General features: G+C 55.4%; 2 protein-coding genes across 2 annotated transcripts; one reads left to right on the top strand and one right to left on the bottom strand.

Moving 5' to 3' along the window:
• Positions 1–1,853: 1,853 nt before the first annotated feature.
• On the top strand, positions 1,854–5,290 carry APOA1 (apolipoprotein A1). The gene is made up of 4 exons (XM_061593425.1): positions 1,854–1,961; positions 2,765–2,825; positions 3,148–3,304; positions 4,360–5,290. The coding sequence occupies exons 2-4, from the start codon at positions 2,783–2,785 to the stop codon at positions 4,973–4,975; spliced, it is 816 nt and encodes a 271-aa protein (XP_061449409.1). The 5' UTR covers positions 1,854–1,961; positions 2,765–2,782; the 3' UTR covers positions 4,976–5,290.
• A 1,324-nt stretch (positions 5,291–6,614) lies between these two features.
• Positions 6,615–9,668, bottom strand: APOC3 (apolipoprotein C3). Its single transcript, XM_061592576.1, has 4 exons — positions 9,588–9,668; positions 7,851–7,926; positions 7,245–7,368; positions 6,615–6,863 (listed from the first exon to the last, which is right to left on the bottom strand). Exons 1-4 carry the CDS (start codon positions 9,642–9,644, stop codon positions 6,764–6,766), a joined length of 357 nt encoding a protein of 118 aa, XP_061448560.1. The 5' UTR covers positions 9,645–9,668; the 3' UTR covers positions 6,615–6,763.
• Positions 9,669–11,571: the final 1,903 nt, after the last annotated feature.

The raw sequence follows: 11,571 nt of genomic DNA, 5'->3' as shown, positions 1-11,571 counted from the left end.
CGTATTGTTGGTGCTGCCCAAATGCCGAAGAAAATAAAAATGTCTTTGCCTGGTGCCAAAAAGATGACAATGTTGGCATTAGGTGGGCCTCCATAGGGAGAATACTCCATAAACTGGCGTGGGGTGGGGTTGCTACTTCAGAGAATGCAAGTTTCTGGCCTTTCCAGCTGTGGAGATAAGCTTGTAACCCTAGACAACAGGATGGGTCCCTAACAGGTAGATCACCTGCTTTGCTTGCAAGGCATCCCATCCCATCCCTGGCTCACCCAAGTTTAAAAGATGATCAGGTAGTACCAGGTGCTGGGATATACACTTGCCTCTCTGAGATCCTAGAGAGCTGCCTCAGCCAGTCAGGGGAGACTAGCTTTCCTTTATCTGGGGCCACAATTCCCATCATCCTTTGCCATACTGGCTGGGGCTGATGGGAACTGTAGTCTGACAACTTCCAGAGGGCATCAGGACAAGGAAAGCTAGGCTGGAGCAGACAAATAGTCTGCTCTGGTATAAGGAAGTCTCTGTTAAGCAGACTTTGCAGAAATTGGGGTGAGGCATAGGGGCTGTTTCCTCATGGCTAGCCATCCTAGAAGGACCTAAGTGGGATAGGCAAGTGCATCCAAGCACGGTCGCGTCTACATAATGCATTCAGCTTCCAGTCACTGCCTTTCCTTGGTGGAAGCGGGGTTTCTTATCAGGATGTATAAAGAGAGCTCCAGACATCATCTTTGCAAGAACCCTCTTTGACCATGGGGACTCATCACATAGTGCTACTTCCCTAACCTGGTGCCCCCCAAATGTTTTGGAGTACAACTCCCATCAGTCCCAGCCAGCGCAGCCATGCGGGTTGAGGCTGATGGGAGCTGGCATAAGGAGGTTTCCTCTTTTGGGCAGACTTTGCAGGATGGCACCAGGTTAGGGGCAGCTGAAGTGTCCTTCACCCTGAGCCCCTTGCCCACCTGGAGCTTAGTCATGCAGTGTGTGGACCAGAGACCGCTTCTTTTAGTTGAAGTGCTGGAACGTCTTCCTTCCCCGGAATGACTGGAGAAGGGAATTGCAGTACTGAAACCTGGGCCTCATTCTCGTAAACAGAAGAGGTGGTCAACCTGTGTCTGGGCTGGACTGCCACTTCAGAAGGCAAGTGGGGGCCAACATGATGGAATGCTCCTCCATACAGAATATTTCCTTCACGGCGAAAACCCCTTATCCTTTCCCTTGTGTGTGTCGGAGGAGCATTCCATCATGTTGGCCCCCCATATGTCACTTGCCGTCTGAAATGGTGCAACCAGACCCAGCATGGCCACGTTCTCTGGGGGCTGTGAGAACAAAAAGGCCTTGGTTTCTGTGGACAGAGGTGAGGCTTGGCCTGGGGTGTGGGGGCTAAGGTGGGTCATGGTTTAGAGTAGGCATGGCAAAGGCTGTGCCAAAGCTTGCCAACTTTCCCAACATGCTGGTCCCTCTACCGAGTAGAGCAACTTGCTGGAATCAGCTGGCATCCTTGGCCTTTTGTTAAGGGTTCACCTGATTGGTGTTGGGAGGCTTCAGGTCAGAGAGGTGTACCACAGATATTGCTGACAGCACTGAGGACAGAGTCCTTGAGTCACTTGAGAACAACAGCAGCCTTGCAAATCTCCCTCCTTGGCTGCTGTCCAGCCAACTGGAGGGGTCCGTGCTGTGCCCACGAGGGCAAATCTGGGTCAGAGAGTTGGCCCTGGGCCCAGCTCTGCCTCCATGTTTGTTCCAGACTCACCTGCCAGGCCCCTGTTGTGCCGTGGTCAACCCCGTTCCCCTGGGGATGTGTGTTTGATCCTTGAACTCTCAGCGCCACATAGTCACGGCTTGGGAGTGAATTCCCCATTTACAGCTTTGACTTATCTCCGGCAATAAACAACCACCTCTAGTATAAATAGCCACCACTGAGGATCAAGCAGCACAAGCAGCAACAGCAGCAGACGCCGAAGGAGCTGGTAAGAAGCTGGGCCCTCCGGGTACCCTCTGAGGTTCTTCTCTCTCTCTCTCTCTCTCTCTCTCTCCCCTTCCTTCTGAATTTTCCAGCACTGCAAAAGGACTCTGCTTCTCCTTTTGAGAAGCCCCCGCTCCCATCTCTTTCTTTAGGCTTGGACAGCCTTCACCAACCTGGTGCCCGCCAGCTGTTTTGGACCACCCAAGACCTGGAGGGCCCAGGTTGGCAGAGACTGGTCTTGGTGGTCCTGTCTGGAACATCCTCTTGGGTTTATCATCAGAGGGAATTAAGGTGGGGGGTATCTTTGGGACAGAAGTTCCGGCTGGGGTCTCCCAGTTAGCAAGTGCTGCCGCCTGGAGACAAGCCGCTCCTGATTGTGAAGCATCTCTGGACATCTTCTTGCTGCTGCCCTGGCAAGACCAGGCTGCTGGGCCAGGCGGACCTAGAGTGGCCATTTGGCAGGTCTTGTGCCTGAGGGCAGAAAGAGCTGCCCTGCTGGATTGGGCCAAGGCGAGTCTGCCGCCTCCAGCATGCTGCTGTTTCTCACGGGTGCCCCTCGGAAAGCCCGCCGGCAACCAGTCCTCCCCTCTTGTTTGCCCACCAGCAGCTCTGCAGCCTCTGGGTGTGAGCTGTCTTGGCTAAGAGCCCAGTTTTAGGGGGCCCATTATTTCTCCCACCTACACATTCTCACTCCCTTGGCCTGGGTGGCATTGAGAGAGAAGAGCTCAAGGAATCCCTTTCCAGGGTTGGTTTTTACATTTGTGTGGGTTTTCCTGACCTTACTGGAGCCCCTTCTGCAATCTCCAGGTTGGAACGTGCTGCAAGATGAGAGCCGTCACAGTGACCTTGGTCCTGCTGTTCCTCACAGGTGAGTATGGTGCTCATAGGCTGGGACATGGCTGCAGCAGGAGGGGGCGGGGGGCAGGAGAGAGATGGCACTGAGCAGCCCCACTCCTGCCCAGTGCCTGGGTAGGAGAGCTGTGAGGGGTCATGGGGGTGACATGTTCCGATCTCAGCTAGGAAAGTGTAGCTAATCCCTGCTTGGGGTGAGGGAGAAGCAGCAGTGGAGGAATCTGCACGCAAAGGGTCAGAGGGAAGCTCTGCCTTTGCAGGACCAGACTGGGGAGGCCTGGCTCCCTTCTACCTCCCCCTCTGGCCTGCTCTTAACTTGGCCTGCCTCGCCTCTGCAGGAACTCAGGCCCGCCACTTCTGGCAGCACGAGGAACCCGCACAGAGCCACGTGGAGCGCCTCAGAGACTACGCCCAAGTTTACCTGGAAACCATCAAGACTGGTGCCCGTGATGCTGTCAGCCAGATTGATACCTCCACCCTGGGCCAGCAGCTTGAGTGAGTGACAGATTATGGGAGACCAGGGAATGGGCTGGCAGCCTCTGGTGGGGGTGGCCAATGCCCCCCCGATGCTGTGCCCTCTTCTGGAGATGATGCTTCTGTCAAAGGAGGTCTTCCTGTCTGCTGGGGGGACGGGGTGGCTCTGTGGTCTGCAGTGGCCTCCCTCAGCCCAGGGCCACAGGTTGCCCTGATTCCAGCCGCCCTCATGCAGTTCTGGAGCAGGGGTGTTATGGCTGCCACTCTCTCTGCCAGCTAAAAAACAAATATCAAGGGCTTCCAGCTGTTCTGATTTCAGGGGCGTTCTCTGGAAGGCAGAGCTCAGGAGGGGGTCCACAAAATCCAGAGGGGCTGGTTGGGCATGACCCCCACCGCCTGGTTGCACTCCTGAACAGTATCAGCAAATTCAGAGCTGGAAAAGGAGGCTTGAAAATACATTTTTCACCACCTGCTAAGTAGGTGAATATTTTCCAGATGGGAACAAAACAAAATCTGATTATGAAGCCAAAATACGACGTGTTTGAAAAACATGAGGTGGGGGGCTCCTTTGATAAAGATGGGGGAGGAGTGGGACAATGGGTGTGGCAGAAGGAGACATGAGATTTCTGTCCAAGCAGTTTTTGCTTGCATTGAGGGATGTCGGCCTGAGCATGAACAGTCCCTGTGTTGGGCTGGGACTGTAGGAGACTCCCATTTTGCTGTGATGAGCTTCTGCAAGAGAAAAGACAGGTGCCCCCCCCTCCAGATGTACGGCCCAGCTTGCCAATTGTGCTCTGGCGCTCAAGCCCAACGTGCTACAAAGAGCTTGAGCAAAATGTGCTGAAAGGCATTGGGGCTTCCCAGCACCAAGGGTGGCTTTCTCACTTCTGTTCCATATCCTGGGAAGGGGAGAATGGACACCCTGACCCTGTTTAGCAGAGCAGGAGGCAGCAGCTGGCCAGTGCTGTGGGCCTGCTCTGGGAGAAGGAGCACTTCCTTCTTGGCTGCCGCAGAAGGAGGAAGAGGGCTTCTCCTTGGACCGTAACTCTGTTTCTTCTGCTTCCTCCTCCCTGCAGCCTGAAGCTAGCTGACCATTTGGACAGTCTGAGTGCTGCAGCAGCTAAGGTCCACGAAGAGCTGGGCCCCGAACTGGAAGCACTCAAGGCCCAAGTACGGGCAGAGTTTGAGAAGGTGCGCCAGGAGCTGAACAAGGACCTGGAGAGTGTGAAGGCCAAGGTCCAGCCCTCTATTGATGACTTCAACAAAAAGGTCCAGCAGGAGATGGAGGTCTACAGAGCCAAGTTGGAGCCCATCATCCAAGAGCTGCGGGAACTTGGCCGCCAGAACCTGGAGACGGTGCAGCAGAAGCTGACGCCATTGGCTGAGGACACACGGGACAAGCTGCGGGCGCACATGGATGAGCTCCGCAAGAACCTGGCCCCCAACATTGATGAATTGCGTCAGAAGATGAGCGAGAGGCTGCAAGCCTGGCGCGAGAAGGCCGTCCCTGAGTTGACCCAGATCCACGCTCAGGTCCAGCAGCACCTCACCGCTTTGCAGGGGAAAATTACACCCATGGTAGAAAAACTGAAAGAAGAAGTGGTTCCCTTTCTGGAAAAAGTCAAGACCCGCTTCGTGACCCTGCTGGAGTCTGCAGAAAAGGCCTTGGAGCAGGAGCAGCAGCAGGCCTAGAGGGAAGCCCCCTGCCCCTCCTTCCAGGATCACAGGGACCCCTGCCTGGACCTTCGGCCTCCCTCTCCACTGAATAAGCACTGTCTCTCCACCTGAATATTTATCGTTGACCTTTCCCAGCCCGCCTCTTTGGACATGTGAACCCTGGGTGGGTTAGGGGGGTGGAGAGGGAAAGGGGTGGTTGTACCTCCTCCCCCCGTAAGGGTTAGAAACTGGAGTGGAAGGCCTAGCTCCCCCTCCCCCTCCCCAAAACTGCTCAGGCCAGTGCCTGTCTCTTTCTCTTTTTTTGTCAAATAAATAAAAGGCACCTTCAGATATGGTTGTTGTGTGATGGATGTCCGCTGCCTTGAATAGGGGCACACTGGGGGTGGAGAGGAGTGACTGGCTCCTTTTTGCAAGGGCAAAGGCCCTGCTTCTCCGTGCCCAGTTCTGAGGGTGAGGAGAGTGCCTCTCGGCTCCTTAAGAGGATGATGTAGAAGGCACAGGCTGAGGGATGGCAGGCCGCTTCAGGTCCTGGGTGGGTTGAGTCCGGCCATGCAAGCCTCTGGGTGAACTTGGCAAGGCCACAGCAGCGGCCCTTCTGCTTGGAGGCCAGGCATGCCCTGCCCACTTGCCAAGCGTCTTGTGCTGGACAAGGGCCCAGTTGCCCAAAGGTCCACTCCCTTTGCCCATGGAGGCCCCTGAACCCTGGCAAGCTCCAGGCCAAGCCAGGTGATGGAAGGACACCACTGCCACCTGAGCAGACGTGAGGGTCTGCAGAGGTGCTGCTGCTGCTGATCCCCACCTCTTGGAATCGAATGTTCTAGGGGGGCAGACCCGGGGAAGGAATCCCCTGGCGTTTTAAGGCCAAACCTTCTGGGGCAGAAGAGCCCATCAGTACTCGGGGGGGGGGTGACCCAGCACACAACTGCCCGCTCCTCAGATAAAAGGCGGAGGGTGGGAGGAATCTGAAAGCAGCCAGTCCCCAGCCAGCCAGGCGACGATTTCCTTGGCCATTTGGCCCCCTGGTGGCAGTGGCTGTTATGGCGGCTGACCTTGATTCTTGGGTGGTGCAGGCACAAGTCTGGAGCCGGCAGGGGCTGCAGAAGCCCCCCTGCCTAGACGGAGATGCCCCTGCCTGCTTCCAACACCCCCACCCACCCACCCGTGCAAAGCTACACACACCCCCAGTCTGAGCCACCACCACCAGATTTGGGTTCTCTTCCCCCCCCCTGCCCACAGCACACACAGAGGCCAACCTCATCCCAACTGACTGGGGCAGGGATGAGCTTCAGCAGGCACAAGGACTGTGGCCAGTGAGTTGAACTGGAAGAGGCCAGGACAGTGTGATGGAGGCCTCGTCCTCGCAGCCCCTTCCAGTGGTTCGAGAAGGCAGGGGAGCCCTTTGGCCCTCCAGACATTGCTGAACTACACCTCCCCTCAGCCCCAACAAGCATGGCCAACAGGAGTTGGGGTTCAGCAGCATCTGGAGGGCTGAGGGTTCCCCACCCCTGGGTCGCAGGAAGGGGCTGCTGCCCTCACCGGGGAGCTGGCTGATTTCTTCTTGGGTGGCCCTCGTCCTGGCGAAGGTGCTGCTCTTGCTCCCGTTGGCTCCGTCCAAGTGGCTTTCTTGGTTCACAGCAAGAAATTCAACCAGGCAAAGTGTTTGCAAGTTTTAATGGGGGAAGCGCCACACTTAAGAACAATGAGGTGCTCCAGGGAGGGAGTTACTAGACAGGGAAAGGGCAAGGAGGGCCACTGAGGGCCGCTGAGGGTCTGCCTGGAACTGCAGGTGGAGCCAGAGTTTCATCATGCTGCGGGTGCTGATTTCTCCAACAGGGAGGTAAGCTTCTCCCTTAGAGTGCTGAGGTAATCCTTGGCGTTTTCCACATTACTGGTGAACCATTCCCTAAAGAAAGGGGGTGATAGAAAGGAGATATGTTTAGGTGGAGGAGACCCCTCTGTCCATTCACATTTTCCACATTGTCTAATGAAGGGACCTGTGTGATGCAGACCCAGAAGAAGCTCCCTCTGCCCCACGTGCCGTGACAGATGCTCAGTCCACCTTGTGGATACCACGGAGATGCGCCCTCCCCAGCAGAAGGAGTCAGGTGGCCTACCTTGTGCACAGCTGGCCCTTTTTGTGGGGAGGGGCCTTGCAAGGTTCTGGGAGAGGGCATGTTGAGGGCCAGCCCTGCCTGCCAGTATAAGCTGCCCCCCAAGGGCCATGCATGCCCCCTTCTCCTCTGCCTGCCTTTCCCCGGCTTGGCGCTTAGTGGATCTCCCTCACCTGGCCTGCTGGGCCACCCCAGACTGCTGGAGGGTGGTCAAGTGCTCCTGGGCCTTCTCGGCTGCTTGTTGGGCGATGGTTTGCACCTTGGCCAGCAGGCTCTCTTCCTGGGGTTCTTGAGCCCCTGCAAGGCCAAAAAGAAAAAAAAAGAGGGAAAGGAACTAGAGAGCAATCCGGCACTCTCATCCCTCCACACATGAGTACACACAAACACGGTTTCGTTTTTTGGGGTGGGGGAGGAAAGAGTCTCAACTGTCTTGCTGGTTGATTCCCCCAGCTGAAGGGGGGGGAGGCATGAGCATGTGAATTCAGAGTGAGGGCAGTGTGCAGGTCTCATGGCCGGGGTGTGTGTGTGGGAGCTCCCAGGTGGTTCTCATCCTAAGGAGCCAATGTGTGGGGCTCATGCATGCTGGGGAGCCCGTGGCAATCGCCCACCCAGTTGGTGGCCCCAAGGAAGGGAGAAATCCCTCTTTTCCCAGTGGCTGGCCCAGTCACTCGCTGGGCTCTTGAGAGTGCCCCTTGCACCCTCCACGCAGGCAGGGATGCATGTGAGCAGGCCCAATTCAGTACAGGCATATGACCGGGGGGGGGAGGGGGAGTTCTTACGTGCAAAGGCAGCGAGCAGAGCCAGAAGAGCAAAGAGCACCAGGAGGGGGGCCTTCATTGTGTTGCTTGGCTGAATCTGTGATGGAAGAAAAGAGGCACGTCACTGGAGGCCCTGAGGGTGGCAGAGCAAGGGGCCCCAGTCCCAGAGAACATTTCCCTCTGGATGTGACGGAATGCTGCCATCCTCACCAAGAGGCGATTGCCCTCTTTCCTCTATTCCTCCCCACCACCACCACCACTGGCAGCCAAGGTTAGGATCATAGAATAGTGGAAGGGAATATAAGGCCAACCCCCTGCTCATTGCAGAAATCCAAATTAAAGCATCCCCGACAGGTGGCTGTCCAGCTGCCTCTTGAATGCCTCCAGGGTTGGAGAGGCCACCACCTCCCTCGGTCATTGGTTCCATTGTCGTACAGCTCTGACAGTTAGGACCTGATGTTCAGCTGAAATCTGTCTTCCTGCAACTTGAGCCCATCGTTCCGTGTCCTGTGCTCTGGGAAGGCCATTGCCCCTTGGGCCTCTTGCCTCCAAGGCGCAACTCCAGGGCTCACCTGGACCCTGAACTCAGAGCCTCAAGGATAGGAGTTCCAGGAAGCTGGACTGAGTCTCCCTAACCTGTACCTGCAGGGTTAGGCCCCAAGAGAAGCGAGGCACCCTCCCTAGGACTAGACTGGTTCGTTGTTCCTCACCTGGCCCTGCCAGCTTTTGCTCTGACAGCCTGAGGGTCTGCTGGGCAAGGCACTCGCCACAAAGCAGGTTGTGAACCCCCCCCCTCCGGAAAGGGACCGATCCACATCTGTATGGCTGCTTTGAGAAGCAGTTGTTCTGTTGTGCAGGGCAGAGTGTGCCAGAGGAAGAGCCATCAGAGCTCGGCGGCAGAGCATTTGCTTTGAATGCACAAAGCCCCCAGTCCAATCCCCAGCAGCATCTCCAGGTGGGCTGGGAAAGAACCCCCTTTGAGACCCTGCAGAGCCACTGCCGGCCAGTGCAAGCAGTACTGAGGCAGATGGGCCAAGGGTCTGACTCAGTAGAAGATGCCTGAGCTGCGAGATTTCATAAAGCCCACCCTAGCTCTGCTGCCGGGAGGGTGGGCATCCTAGTTCAGTGGAGGGCCTTCCTGCTCTGTGTTCTATCCCCGATGGCATCCGGAGGGTCTTGGCTTGCCAGGCTCAGGAAAGGACTGCTCTCTGCCTGACCCAGGATGGTGCCTGCCAGTCGGAGGAGACAAGCATCTGGCTCAGGATAAGATGGCTTCATAGGTCCGTGAGGTTGCCCAAGCTGGACTCTGGGCTAGACGTGTGGTCAACTCTGCTGATGTGGCCTCTTCCAGGTCCTCTTCTCCATGGACTGCACCAGTTGCTCCTTGCAACTCACACTGCCTCTCTTTAGAAAAAGGGGGTCCAAAGCTCTATCCCTGCCGGCTGCCACTCTTCCCAGATGTGATGTGGGTGCTATGGGAGGGGAAAGCCCACTACACATCCCCGAGAAGCACACCGTTTGTTGGTTGGGTTTTGGTCCTGGGATTGTGATCAGGCACTGAAAGCAGAATCTGAAGCCCCAGCTGCCCTGTTGGCAAAATGCGGTACATGGCTTTCTTTTCTTTTCTTAAATGCACAAATTGGCCTGGAAGCAGCTCACAGATCCAAAGCACTTTGTGACTGGACAGGCTCTCCCACAGTTGGGCCCTGGGGGAGAGCCCCTCCCTTTGCACCATCCAGCAAGTCCCCCCCCCCTTACCTGCTCCTTCTTCTTCCCAGGAGTTGCTGTCTGGAGCCTTCCTGGGCAGCTTCTCATTTATACCCCCTCCCCCCGAGGCAGTTGAGGCTATTTGGCCAAAGTTCGACCAGGGGACCTGGCGGGAGGGGGAGCATCTGTTGCTGACATCCCCCCTGGCTGTCGCCATGTTTGCTCAACTGAGCCTGTGCTGGAGGTTGAGAAATTCCCCCCTCGCTGCCAGCCGGGGTCAAGGTTGCTGGTGTGGGCTGCCCTGTAGTCCAGCCAGCAGTTTTTCTTGTAGGCCTGCAGGCAGCTCCTCTTCCTAGGGATGTATGTATGGCATAAAGCTCACGGATGGCAGGCACTCTGCCCCCTTGCTGAAGAAGGTGCGCTTTGGAGGTCACCTCCTCTCTTGGTAACCAAAGGCTACTAACCAGTGATAGGGAGATGCTGGCTGCCTGCCTCCCTGTAGTCCAGAAGAGTCAGGCACTCTGGGTTTCTTTTTGTTGTCTTCAATATTATTCTCGAGGAAGAGTTCTGTGCAATTTAAAAGCTTGCATATTGCGTTATGACTCTCCATTGGCCCTGCATAAAGTGTATCCTGCCACCCTCCACTTTGCTAGTTGTTCTGATGGACCAGCACCGGTGTCTGTCTGGCTCAGCAAAGTGTGCACATATCCTTGCTGATTTGGGGCATGTGCAAAGTGCATTTCCCCCTGCCTGTCAGCACTGCCAATGTTTGCGAATCGAATAGCACATTGTAACAGAACTGGCAATTGTGGCACTTTGTAGAAGGCAAGAACTTCCTGGCTACAGCTTGTGCTGCAAAATGTTTCAACACTTTTCAGCTGTTGTGAGACATTTTTTGAAGAGATAAAGGGCAGTTGGAGCTTTGGGCCCTGTCCAGAACAATGTGCCCTCCACAGTGGGGTACATGAGCCATTGCTTTGCCACCCACCCACTTGAGTCTGGCCTGTCACCCTCGGATCCAAGATATTGGCCCACTGACTATGTTGGCCCAGTGGTTGCTGATGTTCATGCTGGCCCAGGAGGGTGAGGCACCTGAGAGGAGATGCCCCTCATGAATCCCTTGCCATGTCTGATGATGCCAAGCGATGGGTACGCTCTCAGATACGTGCAGAGCTACATCTGGTCAGAAGCTGCAGTCCATGATCTTCTGGAGTCTTCCTGGCAAAGGGGTAGAGCTATTGTTACATACAGAAGGCCTCTGGGTTCAGTCCTCCGCAGCGCCAGGTAAAAGATGCAGGAAGCAGCAAGGGCCCCCACCAGGGAGAAGACAAGAGTGGGGGAGGGGGGCCAACACACCTGACCTGCACAAAGCTACCCTTCTCCTATTTATAATGTTTGTGGTGATGTTACTATTTCTGTTCTGTTTGCTGACTTGGGAGGATTTTTATTCTGAAAGGGTTAGGCTGTAAATAAAAATTTGAAAGAGACCTGAACCTGTCCAAGTAGTGGGATCTCAACTGGAGGCTTTGCTCTGTGTGCTTTCACCTGCTGTGGTGTCCAGGGACAGGGCCTTGTCTGTGGTGATGCCTTGATCATGGAGCCCCCCCCCCCAGACATTAATGAGAGCCTGGCATTTTTCTTTTCTTGTGGGTTGCAAGTGAAGTCTCTCTTGCCCTCAGCTGCCTTTGGCAAGTGACACACACTGGTTTGCTTGGTGGCTTCTTTTATAGCTGTTTGTGGTTGGGGTGCAAAATGCTGCGGGTGTTATATTGTGTTGTTCTTATTAATATGGAAACAACCTGAAGACCTCAGGGTGGGATGCAGATAAATGTTTTGAAAAACTTAGGGGCCCTCCAGGCAGTTATTTTTGTGGGTGGGAAAATGTATTTTGCAGCATGTCCCTGAAACAATAACAGTGTGTAAGTGGTGGGTTTATGCTGGTCCATCCTGCTTTCTTAGTTGTTGCATTATTACCATCTGGATGGGCGCTCTTGTGCTGTAATGTAACAAAGGGAAGGGAAAAAAAACCCAAAGC

This window comes from Rhineura floridana, chromosome 12 (assembly GCF_030035675.1).
Source record: "Rhineura floridana isolate rRhiFlo1 chromosome 12, rRhiFlo1.hap2, whole genome shotgun sequence".
Classification (NCBI taxonomy): domain Eukaryota; kingdom Metazoa; phylum Chordata; class Lepidosauria; order Squamata; family Rhineuridae; genus Rhineura; species Rhineura floridana.
Note: the sequence above shows the minus strand (reverse complement) of the source record. Positions and strands in the feature narration are given on the sequence as shown.